General features: G+C 55.7%; 1 protein-coding gene across 1 annotated transcript; it reads right to left on the reverse strand.

Moving 5' to 3' along the window:
- Positions 1-308: 308 nt before the first annotated feature.
- Positions 309-7,819, reverse strand: LOC308235701 (uncharacterized protein). The gene is made up of 3 exons (XM_080644740.1): positions 7,713-7,819; positions 4,334-4,457; positions 309-3,046 (listed from the first exon to the last, which is right to left on the reverse strand). The coding sequence occupies exons 1-3, from the start codon at positions 7,743-7,745 to the stop codon at positions 1,221-1,223; spliced, it is 1,983 nt and encodes a 660-aa protein (XP_080500866.1). The 5' UTR covers positions 7,746-7,819; the 3' UTR covers positions 309-1,220.
- Positions 7,820-18,121: the final 10,302 nt, after the last annotated feature.

Below are 18,121 nucleotides of genomic sequence, written 5' to 3' on the forward strand. Positions count from 1 at the left end.
TCTCTCTCATCGATGTTTCTAGCTCTCTATCCCTCTCCTTTCCTCTCTGTAAAATATCAATAAAATATATTTAAAAAAAAAATCTGATGAACAGAATAAACTGGTGAATATAATAGAATCAGGGGCATAGAAAGGGAATGGATGGACAATTCTCAGGAAGAAGGGAGTGTGGGGGGTGTGGGAAGAGACTGGACAAAAATCGTACACCTATGAATGAAGACAGTGGGGGGGTTAAGGGCAGAGGGTGGGGTGGGAACCAGGTGGTAGAGAGCTATGGAGGAAAAAAGAGGAACAACTGTAATAATCTGAACAATAAAGATTTATTAAACATAAAAAAAAGTAAATGGTTCTGAGATTCTCCTCTAGTGTTATTGAGGAAATGAAACATTCCCAGCATCCCTAAGGCTTTTCTCCAGTGTGAACATTCTAGTGTCTAAAGAGGTTAGATCTGAGTCTAAGAGTTCCCACATCCAGTACACCCATAAGGTTTTTCTCCAGAGTGAACTCTCCAGTGTTTAATCAGGTTGGAACGTTGTCTAAAGAATTTCCCACAATCACTACATTGCGAAGGCATTTCTCCGGAGTGAATTCTGTGGTGTCGGAAAAAGATAGAGCTCTCTGTAAAAACTTTCCACATTTGCCCTGGCCGGTTTGGCTCAGTGGATAGAGAGTCAGCCTGCAGACTGAAGGGTCCCAGGTTTGATTCCGGTCAAGGGTATGTGTCCGGATTGCTGGCTTGATCCCCAGCAGGGGGCATGCAGGAGGCAGCCACTCCCAGGGTTCTCTCTCATCACTGATGTTTCTATGTCTCCCTCTCTGTTCCTCCCTAAAATCAATAAAATTATATATTTAAAAAAGAAAAAGAAAACTTCCCACATTCACTACACTCACACGGCTTTTCTCCAGTGTGACATCGCTGGTGTTCAACGAGGACAGAATTTGTGATTAAGGACTTCCCATAGATACTACACTCATAAGGCCTTTCACCAGTGTGACCTTTGCGGTGTTTAAAGAGTCAAGAGCTTTTTGTGAAGGACTTTTGACAAGAACTATACTCATATGACTTTTCTTCATGTGAGTTCTGATTTTGAATGAGTCTATGTTTATAACTAAAGCATTTTCCACAACCACTACATTCATACGGTTTTTCTCTAGTGTGATTTCTCAGGTGACGAATGAGGCCAGAAGTATTGCTATAGGAATTCCCACATTCACCACACTCATAAGGCTTTTTTTCCAGAATGAACGTGATGGTGAATACTAAGACTGCTACGTAGTCTAAAGCTTTTCCCACAAATGCTGCACTCAAAAGGCTTTTCTCCAGTGTGACATCGCTGGTGGTCAGTGAGGATAGAACTACGGCTAAAGGACTTCCCACAATCAGCACACTCATATGGCTTTTCGCCAGTGTGAACTTTCATATGTTGGAAGAGGTTACAGTTTTGTCCAAAGGTTTTCCCACATTCGCTGCACTTATAAGGCTTTTCTCCAGTGTGAACTCTCTGGTGAATACGGAGGTTAGCTTTGCGTGTGAAAAACTTCCCACATTCATTACACTCATAAGGCCTTTCTCCAGTGTGAACTCTATGGTGTGTAATGAGCTTAGACCTATGGCTGAAAGACATCCCACAATCACTACACTCATATGGCTTTTCTCCAGTATGAATTTTCTGATGTTGAGTGAGTCCACTGTTATAGCTAAAGCATTTCCCACAATCATTACACTCATATAGCTTTTCTCCAGTGTGAATTATCTGATGTCGAGTGAGGCCAGACCTTCTGCTGAAGGGCTTCCCACAAACACTACACTCATAAGGTTTTTCCCCAGTGTGACCTCGGTTGTGTTCAATGAGTGTTGAGCTCTGGCTGAAGGACTTTCCACAATAACTACACTTATATGGCTTTTCCCCAGTGTGAACTCTCTGATGTTGAATGAGTCCATTTTGATAGCTAAAGCATCTCCCACAATCACCACATTCATACGGTTTTTCTCCAGTGTGAACTCTCTCATGGTTAAGGAGGTAATCTTTGCGTCTAAAAAACCTCCCACATTCACGACACTCATAAGGCCTTTCACCAGTGTGACCTCTGTGGTGTTCAATGAGCTTAGACCTATGGCTGAAGGACATCCCACAATCACTACACTCAAATGGCTTTTCTCCAGTGTGATTTCTTTGATGCTGACTGAGGGCAGAGTTTCCGCTGAAGGACTTCCCATAGTCACGATAGTCGTCTGACGTTTCTCCGTTGTGAACTCTCTGATGTCGAATGAGGACAGATTTGTAACTAAAGCATTTGCCACAATCACTGCACTCAGATCGCTTTTCTTCAGTGTGAATTCTCTTGTACTGAATGAAGCTAGAGCTTTGGCTAAAGGATTTCGGACAATCACCACACTCATAAGGCCTTTGTCCAGCGTGAAGTCTCCTATGACGAAGGAGGTTAAACTTTTGTCGAAAGGCCTTCCCACATTTGTGACACTCAAAAAGCCTTTTTCCAGGGTAGACGCTCTGCTGTTGAACAAGGTTCTGGTTGTGGAAGGCAGCCTTTTTACACTCACCCCACTCATGATGATGTTTTCCACTAAGAACGGCCTGCTCACTCTCACGACCACTGTGGGGTTCCTCAGTGCTGAGAGTGGCCTGGTGCTGAAGAAGGCCTGAGATGGCTAGGAAATCCTCCTCAACCTCCCTATACGTGATAGGCTTCTGTGATACATAGAAGCTGCACCTGGTAACAAACGAGGCCCTGTCCACAGCTTCTTTCCAGGGCTTCTCTCCACTGGCTTCCCTCTGCTGCTGGTGAGGGTTTGCACTGAAACAGAAGTCTCTCACACATGTGTCACTGAAGAAGGCTTTCTGCTCAAGGTCTGCTGCTTGTGACTCAGTCAGATGCAGAATAGCTTTTAAGACTGAGAGACACCGGTCACAAAGATGGGTCTTCTGGATTGCTGGAGCTGTCTTAGAAGCCTTGACCTGTGACTCTGCTGCTATAGATACACTCCGCTCGGAAGAGGTCTCTTCATCTTCAGTTTTATGCCAACAACCTGAAAGCAGAGAAATGCTGAGGAAATGATGTTGGCATTGGTAGGAGGAGCAAGTCCCATTACAAAGGTTTGTCAGACTCCATACGTTGGTTTCATGGGATCGTCTGAAAATAAGAGCCCTGGAGGCAGGTTGAATAATGTGCTGCTGTGCAGTTCTGGGCCTCTGAAGATCATAAAATAGGGAAGACCTCCCCAGAAAAAGAACACAGAGATGGCATGCCACCACACGGAATAGAAACAGCATCTCCAACTAATTCTTCGGCTAAAAGTATTCAGAAGTGCTTGTCTACGGGTGGAATGGGCAAGTTGTACAGAAGGTTGGTTATGTTTTTCCCCCAGTAAAATTCAATAAATGAGGAGCTGGTTTCTACGCACTAGGTTAAGGATACATGCACACCTCATAACATGCACAGGTCAATGCTGGAACATATGCCAGAGGAACCAGTGCAGAGGAGCAGCTGATGCCGGGAGACCACAAAGGGGAAGGTAGCCAGGAGCTGAGAAGTCACCGATGAAATGATAAGTTAGCAAAGGATCAAATATGGGAAAGAAAAGATAGAAATGTGTTGTGGGCAGGGGAACTTGCACCACAACACTATTAGACACAAGGCAGAATCCTGGCATGAGCAGAACACAGCCCTTAGGTCATGCTCTTCCCCAGTTGCCACGCACCAGGGCCAACCCTCTTCTGAGACGATCTTTCGATGTACACCCTGTAACAGATACAGGGTTCTCCCTGCACCTTAAATGAAACAACTATTCAGAACCTGAATGATCCAAGTCTTCGTGACAGACAACAGAGGTGAGCAGCCACTACTGGCCCAGAGCCAACTCAGCATACAATAGTGTTCAGGGAAGACGATATTACAGACAATTGAGGTAGATCTTACAAGTACAGTCCATGGTTCATATAAAGAATGACCATTACCTGGCACAGGAAGTCACAAAGGATCGTCAGCTAACGGAAGGGGCCAGAACTGGAAGCCATGAATCTGGGCACAGTCACCTTTCCAGGCAGAGGGTGAAGGCCTGGCATGTACTGCGCTGCCTGCAGCTGAGGCCCATTCTCTGAACTTTTTGAGACAACAGATGTAAGGGATGCTCAGAGTGTCTCCGGCAGAGAGCACTCACACCACACAGCTCAGCACCAGCAGCCACAGCACGTATGACAAGAAAGTGCAGAAATTAGCAGAGCCCATGGGCTGGCTGAGGGACTAAGCTACTTCAGGAGAAAACAGGAAAGGGAGGACATGACCTGGGACACGAGGAGTGATGTGAAGGTCTTACCAACAGATGCTACAAGTGCAAAGTTCTCCAGCATCACGTCGCGGTACAGAAGTCTCTGAGCCTCATCAAGGAGTCCCCACTCCTCCTGGGAGAAGGCGATGGCCACGTCCTCAAATTTTATATCCTGTCATAATGGCAACAGTTCAGTTCATGATCAACTTCTCTCCTAGGATTTTACATTCCTCATACCACCCAGCCTCCACACCCATCTGCTCCCTCCTCCCACAGCAAAGAAGATACCAGGAGTCCCTCACTTCTTATAATCCCATTTATACTGTGTCTTCCCACAATAATAGGCATATGGGCAGATAGATGGTAACTGAGCTCTGCGCTTGGTATGTAGGCCACACTGCCCCTTGTTAACACAGTGGGTGTCACAAACATACAGTAGAGAGAGAAGTTGGCCATAGAGAGTGTGTGAGTGATGAGACACTCAACTGGTCAGACAATACCTGTGAGCCCTCCCAGTGTCGCTCCAATACATAAAAACCATGGCATCACCCTTCACCCTCACAACCCAAATTCCTTCCCTTTCCAGTAGCATCAGCACATAATTATGTGGATCACACCACTCTTACACAGCTACATTCCCAGAACACAGCTTTAAAGCAAAGTCCAACATGCCCTGACGGGGACAATTTTCCCAGTGATTCGCTTCTTTCCCAGGATTTTAATTTTACTACCTCCCTAATCTATCCCCTGCTCACCCTCTCCCTTCCCCACTCCAGTGGAGATTTCCAAGCCTGGGTGGCACTGAGGTCTGCTATCTCATTGAGGCCCTACTGATCACTGAATGAGACCTCAACAAAAGGCAGGAAGGGACATAAATGACATCGAAGCTCTGGGCCTGGCCTGGAGGACCACAACATCCCCTCCTTCCAGGCAATTCCCCGAGGAGCTACAGTGCATTTCCACCAGATGCCAACAGACATGGGCTCGCCCTTCATTCACTCTGATGTCAATGCCAAGACCCTGTGGCCATGAATTCACATGCCCTCTCCACATGCACATCACTCTTCCAACCACACCTCTCCTGCCTGCACTCCCACAGCCCAGCTTCCTCCTGTCCTGCACCCCTGGAACATATGCCAGAGGAACCAGTGCAGAGGAGCAGCTGATGCCGGGTCATCTCCTTGGCTGCTTTACTTATTATGCAGCATAAATGATCCAGAGAATGTTTGGAAAATTCTAAGAGGATCAAGCATTGCCCAGACTCTGATGGTCCACACTCACAGAGGCAGCCGTGAGTCCTGCTCTGAAGGCCTCCCTCCCTGACAGTTCCTTGTCCCCACATCACCTACTGAGAACCACATCAGCTCTCAGGTGTCCACAGCCTCCCCTACTGGTGTCCCTTCAGAGTCACAGCCTTCCCCTCTCCTCACCCCAACACAAGGCCCAACCCCAGCGGCCCTCTAGCCTATGCCTAGCGAGTCTTCCAGATGATCACACATGCCCCTAAGCTAACATCCAACCTGACGGCCACATCAAAATTCTGGAGTCTTTAAAGCAGTGAATGTGCACCAGCGCCACTCTCATCCTGTGTGAGTTCCTCTTCCACCCCTAATCTGTTTCACATCCACTCATCCCTTGGAGGCCTTGTCCACTTGCCAAACCAGAGTCTCTCCCTCTACATGACCACTTCCGTCTGTCACTTATGTTGTGACACCCACTTCCCACAATCAGGGTTCCCAGCAGGAAAGCCAGTCCTCAGGCCCACGCTCCTCATCCTGGGCTCTTACCATTATCACCCTGACGAGGGTTTCCCACATTAAAGTGAGCTGCAGCACCTCCTGGTCCATATACTCTCCACTCCCTTTTGGAGAAGTCTCCATCCTGAACGCCTCCTCAGAATTCCAGACACCTATGGACTGCTCTCTCAAACATCTCAGACCCTCATCAGGCCAAAAATAAAACTCCTGCTATCCTCCCTGAATACTGCTCTTACTACAGTGTACTTCGCCTTCTAAATTGAAGTGCTTCATTTCCTCCAAACCTTTATGTCATCCCTGACTCCCACCTCCATGTCAACCTTAAAATTAGAAAATGCAGAAGGCACCCTGGCTGGTTTCCTCCGTTGGGTGGAGCGTCGGGCCCCATACACCAAGATTGTGGGTTCAATTCCCTGTCAGGGCACATACAAGAATCAATCAGTGAATGGATAAATAAGTAGAACAACACATCAATGTCTGTCTGTCTGTCTATATCTCCCTTAAATAAACAAACAAACAAACAAATAAATAAATAAAGCTAAAAAAAAAAAAATCCTGGCATCTTCACCTAAAACCCTAACTTATAATCAAACTTCTCTCACCTCCACGGCCACCATCCTGGCCCAGACACCATCACAGTTACTCAGACTATTGTAGCAGCCTCTTTCCTGTTCATTCTACCACCTCCCTCCCTCCCTCCCTCCCTCCGTTCTGTCTAAGCTACAGCCACATGGATTCTCATGAGGCCTGGGTCAGATCACCTCCCTCCACTGCTCCAGGCTCCCATTGCTCCCATTACCGGCAGAACAGACACCCAGCTTGTCACAAAGCTGCTCTAGACCTGACTCCTCTCCCAGAATTCCCAGTTTCCGTGGAAAGGAAGGACACCTGCAGGTCCCAGAACTTGCTCCGACTCCCCTCTAAGCCTTTGCACATCCTGGTACCTATGCCTGGGAGGACCTCTCCCATTTCACTCCACACGTTGCCAAAAACAGGGACCAGAACATATAACCCTAGACCTGGAAGTGTGGCTGGACAGCCCCAGGACCCCACTATCTCAGAGGCCACAAGAGTGTGAGGCCCTGACATCAGCTCCACCATCCAGTCCCCCTAAGCGGCTCTGCACCTGCAGGAACCTGTGGGAACGGAAGGCCTGTGGCGGGCCTGGCACCCACCGCCAGGACCCATGGGCTCAGGCTGCTCAGGGCCCTGGCCCAGCCCCGGGGCCGGGCGATGCCCGCACCCCTCGGGGCTCAGTCCAATCCACACCCTACCAGTTACCTCATCATCTACAGGATCCTCCCGCCCATCCCTCACTGCTGTCCTCTCCCTTCTAGTCTGTTCTTCCTCTGGGAAGTTTTGGGAAAACTTGAGACTCCTGCCTCACACAGTGTCCCTCTTCTGTTCACAACCATCCAAGGCCCAGCGCCCTGAGAATGAAAGTAAAACCCTGCACGCATAACCTCTGCCTCACTTTCTCCATTGCCTTTAGACACAAAACAGGGCCCAGGTTTCCTGAATCTCCCAGCTTAGCAGCCCCTGCTCATGTTCACCAGGTGGCCCCTCACGCTCTCCCACCCCGTCACCCAGGAGCGCCTCCTGGTCCTGAGGTGGGGCCTGGGCGGCAGGGTTGGGTGGGGGAGGCGGGGAAGCCCTGAGGACGTGCTCACCTCAGTCTGGTGCCTTGGCGCTGCCACAGCCATTGAACTCTGTGGGCGGAGCTGAGTCTGTGAGGCTGGAAGGCCTGAACCCCAAGAGTAGCGGCTCAGCAAGCCTCGGACCCGCCTCAGCATAGCAGGGCCAACCCTCTGGCGCTTCCCCATCACGACCTGTTGCTTTGGAGCCTCTGACTTGGTGAACCACCCTGAAAGGCAAATATGAGGTGTCTGAGGACACTGGAAGTCCCACCCTGACCCCGCCAAAATTGGGCGCATTCCCCTCTGGGTAATGTAGTTTTCTCAACCAGGGGCATCAGCGATCCAGTCACTGACCTTAAGAGATTTAAGGTATTGTGGCAGCCCTTCCTGGCAGGTTAGAGCACCAGGGTTGTGGGGCTCCATCCCAGTCAGGGTACATACAAGAAGCAACCAATAAATGCATACATAAGTGGAGCAACAAGTTGATGTTTTTCACTCAACTCTTCTAAAATCAATGTCAAAAATTTCATTTTGCCATCTGGCTTTTTGTTGTGTTTCGTTCATCCTCACCCGAGGATATTTTTCCATTGATTTTTAGACAGAGTGGAAGGGAGGGGGAGAGGCAGAGAGAGAAACATCGCTGTTTCGTGCCCCAACAGGGGACAGGGATGGGACCTCCAACCAAGGTACATGCCCTTGACCTGAATTGAACCTGGAACCCTTCAGTCCTCTGGCTGATGCTCTATCCACTGAGCCAAACCTGATAGGGCTTAACAAATTAAGTCATCCCGGTAGATGTAAACTGGCATTTCATTGTGGTTTTGATCTGAATTTTGCTAACGTCTAGTGATGTTCAGATCTTAATTTGTTTCTATTTTCCGTCACCTTTTCTTTTTTCTTTTTTGATGGTATAGCAAAGGTGGAAATTTATTGAACAAGTAGACTCCCAGGTGGGGAAGGGGAAGAGTCCCACCGACTTCCTGTTTCCAGGTTTATAAAGGCTGCAGTTCCTGTATCCTGACATCCCCTCTGATTGGTCAATATCCCCTTTGATTTGGTCACTATAGCAACTCCTGAGTTCAAAAGTCAAATCTCACAGGGGACACAGGAGCCCCCCCCCCCCCCCATTGTCCTATTCCCTCTGGGCTTTCTTCCTCCTTTATTTTGTAAATATAGATCTTAGGCTACTCCAGTTCCCTTATCTTATGGAAATGTAATTTCTGCCTTTCCCTTATCTTATGGAAATGTAACTGTTATTGCCCCCCCCCCCCCCCATGACCTTTTCTTCATGATGGCTACTCATCAGTGTATAAACAAGGATGGACACCTCCTCCATTTAAAGGAAACTCCCTGCCTCCACCCCCTCCTTAAAGCTCTATTGCAATGCTGGAGGCTTCCTTGCTCCTCTTCCCCAATGCCCATTCCAATCAGGCTTGCAGTCCACACGTTATATTCCTTCACCCAGTCTCTTCTGTTCCCCCAAATGACGTCAGGGAAACCCGTCTTTCTTCCAGTGAGCACACTCCACACGGAGCAGAAAAGATCTCCTACAGGAAGTGGACATATCCTACTTAGACATAGTGGTCAAGTATCGTATGATTGGATTCTGCCATTTTAGGATTTTCCTCCCCTTGTTTAGCTCACACACAAAAATTGCCCTAGTCCTGACTGGTTTGGCTCCAGTGGATAGAGCATCGGCCTGCGGACTGAAGGGTCCCAGGTTCGATTCCGGTCAAGGGCATGTACCTGGGTTGCGGGCACATCCCTAGTAGGGGGCGTGCAGGAGGCAGCTGATCAATGTCTCTCTCTCATCAATGTTTCTAACTTTCTATCCCTCTCTCTTCCTCTCTGTAAAAAATCAATAAAATATATTTTTTTTAAAAAAATTGCCCTAGTCCTGACTGGTTTGGCTCAGTGGATAGAGCGTCGGCCTGCGGACTGAAGGGTCCCGGGTTCGATTCCAGTCAAGGGCATGTACCTTGGTTGCGGGCACGTACCTTGGTTGCGGGCACATCCCCAGTAGGAGGTGTGCAGGAGGCAGCTGATGGATGTTTCTCTCTCATCGATGTTTCTAACTCTCTATCCCTCTCCTTTCCTCTCTGTAAAAATCAATAAAATATATATATATTTTTAAAAATTGCCCTACTCATGCAAGTCTCTTTCCTGCTTCAAATAAAGGTTTTCTCTTCACCTTAAAGCAGGTTTGAGGTTTCTGGGTGGATTCTGGATTCCCATGGACTGAGCTTAGGAGGAGGTTGGGTCTGAAAGTGGAAAATGGGCCCTAGCCCGTGGATAGAGCCTCCGCCTGTGGACTGAAGGGTCCCGGGTTCGATTCCGGTCAAGGGCACATGCCCGGGATGCAGGCTCCATGCCCAGTAAGGCGGGGGGTGGGTGTGCTGGAGGCAGCCGATCAATGATTCTCTCATCATTAAAGTTTCTCTCCCTCTCCCTTCCTCTCTGAAGTCAATAAAATAAAATAAACTGGGAAATGGGCACTCAAGGCGCATGCGTTCACCAGGGTGTCGGGAAGGAAAGGAAGTGGTGCGTGTGCAGGGCGCGACAAGGCCTCGGGTCAAAACTGGCACAGGGTGGGCAATCCTGGGATCCTGGCCCGCCAGTGGGGAGACGCCTCCCCGAACACCGTGCACGGACAGTGGAGACCCCAGGAAATCCTCCCCTTGGGAAGGACAGTGCCCCCTATTTACTGTTTTACACCCAGAGTCCCTTGATTTGAAGAAAGCTGCAGGCCCCTTTGCCCTGTTTTTTTTGTTGTTGTTGTTTTTTGTTTTTTTTTTTCTTTTTTTGAGGCAACCTGGTCAAGGCTTCCCGCCCCCGGAGATGTGGTTCAAGTCAGCGGAGCCACGTGGGACCTGAGTTCGGCTCTCGGAGGAGCCCGTTCGGGGGGTGGCAGGAGGGACAATGGGGAGGAAGTCCAGCCGCCCCCCCCCCCCCGCGCGCCCTGCCCTGCCCGGAGCTGGTGGCATCTCAGCCGGAGACACCCACCCCCAGGGCGTGGGCACTTCCCGATGGCTTTTAAGAGCACGCCCGTCGGGATTGAGTCTGGCCCTCAGGACCCGGGGAGTTTGTGTTCCCCCCGCCCCTTTCCACCCAAAGGGGCGAGTCCCCGAATTTCACGCGCAGCCTCAGGGGGCGCCCGCCTGGTCCCGGGAGAGGCGCGGCCGCGAGCTGCCCTGAGGGCTTCCCGGAGCTGCCGAGACCCCCTCCCGACGGCTCCCGCGTCCCTCAGGCCCCTCGTGGCTCCGGGCACGTCGTCCCGCTCGCTGCTCCCGCGTGGGAGGGACCCCGAAGGTCGCACTCCGGCCCCACGTCAGGGGCAGGCCGGGCCGCGTTCCCCCCTCCGGTCTCCACGCGTCGCCGGAGACGTCAAATCCCCACCTTTTCAAACGACGCTCGGGGCTCGCACGGCCCCGCCGGGACACGGCCCCGCTCACGCACCGCCCTGGGACCTCTCGCCGAGGGCCTGGAGGGCGACCACCGCCCGACCCGACGCGACCTCGCGGCCTCCACACCCATGTGCCGCGTGCTCCCTCGCGGCGGCTCCTGGAGGTGTGGGAACCACGCTACCCACAAGGCCCCGCGCCGGGTGACGTCGGCGTGCCCCTGGTGAAGGTATAGAAGGCGCAAACGACGCTGCGGGAACTACGTTACCCATAACGCCGCGCGCCAAGCGCGGTAGGCATGCAGCCAATGGGCGCACAGCAGGAAGGCGCAAACGGTCGGTGTAGGAACTACGTTACCCACAATCCCCCGTGCCGATCGCCGTAGGCGTGCCTCTGAGGAACACATGGAGGTGAGGCGCAAACGGCGCGGAGGGAACTACGTTACCCACCATGCCGCGCGGCCGACGTCCTCGGCGTGCCTTTCTCAAGCGCCGAGAAGCCGGGCGTTTCGGGGGTGTGGTCCCCGGATCACGGCCGACCTTCTGGGGGCGCTGCGGTCACTGCCTGACTGACGGCCTCGGCGCCGTCTGCGTCCCCCGGGCGCGCGGGTCGGGCCGGAGGTGACCGGGCCGAGAAGACGCCCGCGGAGGGGTTGTGCCCCCTGCCCGGCGGCGGGCGACTTAGTGTGCAGGGTCCGGTCTCTCGGGGGGCCTTCCGCTCTCCCCGCCCCCCACTCTCCTACCCCACCCCGCCCCCTCGGTCCAGAGTCCGCTGGCGGCGGCCGCGCCCGGGCGCCCGCTGAAGTGAGCGCGTCCCCCGCGCCTCCCCGCAGCCCGGGGGCGGGCCCCCGTCCCTCACGCAGCCCAGACCCCGCGTCCGGTCCTGGAGGCGCTGGGGGGGGGGGGGAGGGACACCGGGGGGCAGGGAGACACCGGGGGGGGGGATGGGGGGGCAGGGGGATACGGGGGGCAGGGAGACACCGGGAGGGGATGGGGGGGCAGGGGGACACCGGGAGGGGATGGGGGGGCAGGGGGACACCGGGAGGGGATGGGGGGGGCAGGGGGACACCGGGAGGGGATGGGGGGGGCAGGGGGACACCGGGGGGGACGGGAGGCAGGGGGACACCGGGGAGGGCGGAGGGAGGGGTTTCGCCCTCAGTCCCGGGGCCACGGGCTGGCAGCCTCGGAGGCTGGTGAACGGAAGGGGCGGCCCGGGGGTTGGGCGCCGGCCTGTGGCCCAGGAGGTCAGGGCACGTGCCCGGGAGCAGGCTCCGGGGGGGCGGGGGGCGGGGGGGAGCAGCGGGTCCGTGGCTCCCTCCCCCACCCATGTTCCTCCCCGAAGTGAGGTGTTCCTGAGAAAGGAGGGTGATGCGAGGGCCGCTTTTCCAACGTGTCCCGCGTTCGAACCGAAGAGCGGGGCCGAGGCCCGGGGCCGGGGTGTGTAGGTCAGCAGCTCGGGGGGCCGGCGCCCGGGTCGCCCCTGCTGGGCAGGCGGACAGGAGCCCCGCCCGGCGCCCCGCACGGTGCCGCCCGGGGAGAGCGCCCTCCTCCCTGGACCGGTAACGAGGACGCGCTGTGGGCCCCGCGCCGCTGCCGGCGGGTGTTCCTTGTCTGTAGGATGGCGACCGGGAGGCCGGGGCCCGCAGGGAACCCAAGGCCGCCATGTCCCCCGGGGCGGGGCTGCGCGGGTGTGAAAACTGTCCCGCATCCGGTACCGTCTGCTGCCTCCCGAGAGCGAGGGAAGGGGCCCGGCCTGGCCTCCGGAGGTGACGGAGGACCGGGAGGGTGGGGCAGGGAGGGGGCTCCCACTGAGGCCTGGCTCCCTGCGGCTGCAGCTGGAGAGCAGCCCGCAGGGCGGGAGGGGAGGGGAGGCGGTGGGAGCCGCAGGGAAGGGGTGGCCTAGGGGTGGGAGGGCTGACCATTCTGGATCAGGGTTTATTTAAATGAGGGCCACCAGATCCAGACATGGCGCGTGGAACAGAGTGGGAAATCTCGGAGGGAAGGTGGGGGAGGGTGGGTGGGTGCGAGGACCCGTATGCATGTATGCATAACCCATGGACACAGACCATGGGGCGGTGAGGGGGGGGGAGGTGACATATGTAATACTCTCAACAATAAAGAATTAAATTACAGCTCTAACCGGTTTGGCTCAGTGGATAGAGCGTCGGCCTGCAGACTGAAGGGTCCCGGGTTCGATTCCGGTCAAGGGCACGTACCTTGGTTGTGGGCACATCCCCAGTGGGAGGTGTGCAGGAGGCAGCTGATGGATGTTTCTCTCTCATCGATGTTTCTAACTCTCTATCCCTCTCCCTTCCTCTCTGTAAAAAAAGAAAAAAAATCAATAAAATATGTTTTTTAAAAAGAATTGGGCAGGGAGCCCTTCAGGCGGGTCGGTCCCCTCTGGCAGTGCAGACCACTGGGAGTCTGGGGCTGGGATCCTATTGAACGGGCCAGGCACCATCTGGATGGCATGCGCTCAAGTGGGCACCAGAGTGAGAATGAGAAAGAGTGAGAGAGAGAGAGAGAGAGTGGGAGGTGTGTGAGAAAGCGGGCCGTGGAGAGATCGGGCCCTCCCCAAGGCCAGGCAAGTGTAGATGGCTTCTCCCTGCCCCTGAGCCTGTTGGTGCTGTGGGCGGACACGGTGGTCCTGATGCCATGAGAAGAGCGTAGGCATCTGTGGCACCAGGTCCTGGCGTCTCCTCTGGGGGCTGGGGGGGGCGCACTGGGAGGAGGAGAGCAGGGTTTGGGGGGGAGGGGGGCACTGGGAGGAGGAGAGCAGGGTGTGGGTTTGGGGGGAGGGGGGCACTGGGAGGAGGAGAGCAGGGTGTGGGTTGGGGGGGAGGGGGGCACTGGGAGGAGGAGAGCAGGGTGTGGGTTTGGGGGGAGAGGGGCATTGGGAGGAGGAGAGCAGGGTGTGGGTGTGGGGGGAGGGGGCACTGGGAGGAGGAGAGCAGGGTGTGGGTTTGGGGGGGAGGGGGGCACTGGGAGGAGGAGAGCAGGGTGTGGATTTGGGGGGGAGGGGGCACTGGGAGGAGGAGAGCAGGGTGTGGGTGTGGGGGGAGGTGGGCACTGGGAGGAGGAGAGCAGGGTGTGGATTTGGGGGGGAGGGGGCACTGGGAGGAGGAGAGCAGGGTGTGGGTTTGGGGGGAGGGGGCACTGGGAGGAGGAGAGCAGGGTGTGGGTGTGGGGGGAGGGGGGCACTGGGAGGAGGAGAGCAGGGTGTGGATTTGGGGGGAGGGGGCACTGGGAGGAGGAGAGCAGGGTGTGGGTGTGGGGGGAGGGGGGCACTGGGAGGAGGAGAGCAGGGTGTGGATTGGGGGGAGGGGGCACTGGGAGGAGGAGAGCAGGGTGTGGGTGTGGGGGGGAGGGGGGCACTGGGAGGAGGAGAGCAGGGTGTGGGTGTGGGTTTGGGTCCTAGGAGAGGAGCTGATCATCGATCTGTCCCCACCGGGCAGGGCTGTGTGGCCTGTGCCCCGATGTGACGCTGGACAACTTGGCACTTAGACCTCCTGGGTCAGACCCCCCCACCCACCTCAGTGTCCTGGCCCGTCCGTCCGTCCTTCCCACGGACACCCAGCCTGGCTGCCTCCCAAACGTAACCCGACTCGGGCCAGCGACCACACCGCACCCACGTGCGTGCCCTTGACCGGGAACTGAACCCGCAGCCCTTCGGTGCGTGGGCCAATGCTCTAACCACTGAGGAGCACTGGCCAGGGCCCACCAACGTGGTTTAAACACACATAAATCACCTTTAGCACTTACTGAAAGGCACAAAACTGTAATCACGGCGGGGGTGCAAATTCTCTCTGGGGACCCCGCACCGTACACCCCGCATCCCTGCAGCCTTCCCTCCAGTTCCCCAAGTCACAGCACCCGGAGTCTAGTCAGCCGGGGAGACTCCTGCTGAAGTCACTCACTCGTTCAGCTCTGGGGTCACGCTGGAGAGAGGCCGCACGCGTGGCGTGCGTGTGGGAGAAACTTGGGGTCCAATGCAGACTGGATGGGCACAGCAGGGGTCACACGGGAGTAAGGCCCGACGTGTGCGCAGACCGCGGGAAGCTGCCAAAGCCACAGCCTCGCTGAACTGCGGAGCCGCTTCACCGGACGTCAGGGTTCAAACTGGAGAAAGGCCACGTGGGCGTGGGGGCGGGGAGCCCTTTGGCGGGAGAGGCAGCCTCAGCTCTGCGGGATGAGGGTGGCCGATGTGGGAAATCCTTCAGGCAAGTCTGTTCTCATTCAACCCCAGGCAGTACACACTGGAGAAAGGCCCTATGAGTGCAGCCAACGGACAGGTCCTCCAGCCAACACTCCAGCCTCCGCCTCCACCCCAAATCCCACACCTCGGAGAGGCCCCATGAGCGCCAGCATCTGCTGTCCCCACTTGAGAAAAGCCTCAGGCCGGGAGGAAACGTGCGTCTCCTTGCTCACCGTCACGACCCGGGACGCGTCTGAGAAGCCACGTGCCTGACGCTGACCCTCACGCTTCCAACCGTCCAGAAGGCCGAGCTTCCCCCCGCGTTCCAGGCGGGTGTGGGCTCGCAGGCGCTGCGGGCCCCGTTCTCAGGCCCCAGGGCCCTTGCCAGCTCCGACCCTGCCGTCCCCCTGGCAGAAGCTGACCTGCCTCCCCGGCCTGGCACAGGGTTTAACCGGTCACGCCATGTCCCCGAGGCGAGTTGGGTGTCTGTGCTGGTGCCCCTCCCCGGAGGAGAGGCGGGCGGTCCGTGCCCGGACCCTGGGCCCCTTCTGGTTCCGGCCGGAGCGGACCCAGGCGGCGCCGTGAACAGATCTGCTGGCGCAGCCGGAAGGCGGCCTTCTCCGTGGAAACGGTGGCTCTCCCCCGACAGCCGATTCTTCCGGCCTCCAGGCCCCACCTGGTGGCTGCTGCCCCGTCGCTGTGTTCCGAGCCGTAGGGAAGGTTCATTGTCGAGTCCCCCTCTCATCGTGGGGGTGCTGTGCGCTGTGGGGCGGGCGGAAAACAGGATCGGGCTTGGTTTGTATGAAGGGAAGGTCTGCTCTTTTACTTCTAAAGAAGCCTTTTCAGGAACTCCAGCGCCAGCCGAGTTGTGCATTCCTGCCAGGTGCTGTGTCTTTCCCCAGAGGCCCCTTTGTTTCTTGGTCTCGACGGCAGGCTTATCCACGGGGCCAGGTGCGGAGCGGGGTGTGGAGAGAGCCTGCGTTTCAGTGGACGGTGCAGGAGGAGGTGCCACGAAGGGCAGAGAGATTGGTTTCGATGATGCGGCCGCAGCAAACCCAGAACTCTTACAGCCACTTCCCTTAGGCCCAAAGGGTAATCGAATGTCACAGAACAGACAGCCACGCTCCCGCTGCAAAGGAGGCTCAGCCCCCCACGCGCGCCCCCTCTCAGAGGCTCCATCACCAGGCGGCAGGACCACAGGGAGGTGGGGTGCCGGGCCGAGGACTCCCACAGCTGGTTCCAGTTCCTGCTGCCCCCCCCCCGGCCCCCCGGGGGCTGAAACACTGTTCACAGCGCTCGGCCAGGAGGCAGAGGCAGAGCGAGTCCATCGAGTGCTGCTTCGTTTTCGTTTCAGAGGTATCGCTTGTTGGTCAGAGGATCGTGACTTTACAAAGTGCCCCCCGCATCCCCGTGCCCCCCCACCCCCGGCATTCCCGTGCCCCCGCGGCACCGGATCTGGTCATGATAGCACGTCTGACTGTTCCCGATGCGGGCCCAGTTTGCACGGCGGCCAAGACCCCCTGGAAGGTGCTCCGGATTTGCGGCCTCGGTTTATCCGGAGACCACAGGTCGCCCTGAGGAGGGCTCACGCGTTTGGGCAGCTCCAGTGTCTCTGGGGGTCCCCAGAGGGTCCCACATAACTCAGTGCTGTCGAGGGGAAACCTTTCACCCGGTTCTACGAAGGAGCCACGTGTAAGGAACAATGAGGAATTAAAAAATAGGGGGGAGCCGAAACCGGTGTGGCTCAGTGGATAGAGCGTCGGCCTGCGGACTGAAGGGTCCCGGGTTCGATTCTGGTCAAGGGCACGTACCTTGGTTGCAGGCACATCCCCAGTGGGAGGTGTGCAGGAGGCAGCTGATTGATGTTTCTCTCTCATCGATGTTTCTAACTCTCTATCACTCTCCCTTCCTCTCTGTGAAGTATCAATAAAATATATTTTTAAAAAAATAAATAAATAAAAAATAAAAAATAGGGGGAAAAGGGAGCCAGGTGTCCTGATGGTCAGAATTCTGCATGAAGCCGAAACCGGTTTGGCTCAGTGGATAGAGCGTCGGCCTGCAGACTGAAGGGTCCCGGGTTCGATTCCGGTCAAGGGCATGTACCTTGGTTGCGGGCACATCCCCAGTGGGGGGTGTGCAGGAGGCAGCTGATGGATGTTTCTCTCTCATCGATGTTTCTAGCTCTCTATCCCTCTCCCTTCCTCTCTGTAAAATATCAATAAAATATATTTTAAAAAGAAAAAAAAAAAAAGAATTCTGCATGTAGACGGGTGCCGCGCCTCAGACCCGGGGAGCGGGTTTCAGCCCTCGTGGGGACGGAAACCCTGGGTGTACCCGACAGGCAGAGAGGAGCCGCTGCAAACCCGACGGAGGTGCCTCTAATGGACGTGCGTCCGGAAACCTCCCAGAGGCTCTGAGCAGCCCCGGAGGGTGTATCCTGCAGCTGAAGCCACTGTCACAGCAAATAATCTAAAGGTTTGGTGAGCCCTGGCCGGTGTGGCTCAGTGGATAGAGCGTGACCTGCGGACCTACGGGTCCCGGGTTCGATTCCGGTCAAGGGCATGTGCTTGGTTGAAAGCTCCTTCCTGGGCCTGTCGGGGCACATGCGGGAGGCAACCAATCGATGTGTCTGTCTCACAGGGGTGTCCCTCTCTTTCCCCCCCTCTTCCACTCTCTCTAAAAAGACCAGTGGAAGAATATCCTCGGATGAGGATTAACAATAAATAATTTTTTAAAAATGCCCGACCTGGTGTGGCTCAGTGGATAGAGCGTCGGCCTGCGGACTGAGGGGTCCCGGGTTCGATTCCAGTCAAGGGCACAGGCCCAGGTTGCGGGCTCGATCCCCAG

The sequence above is a fragment of the Plecotus auritus genome, assembly GCF_963455305.1.
Source record: "Plecotus auritus genome assembly, chromosome: 10".
Classification (NCBI taxonomy): domain Eukaryota; kingdom Metazoa; phylum Chordata; class Mammalia; order Chiroptera; family Vespertilionidae; genus Plecotus; species Plecotus auritus.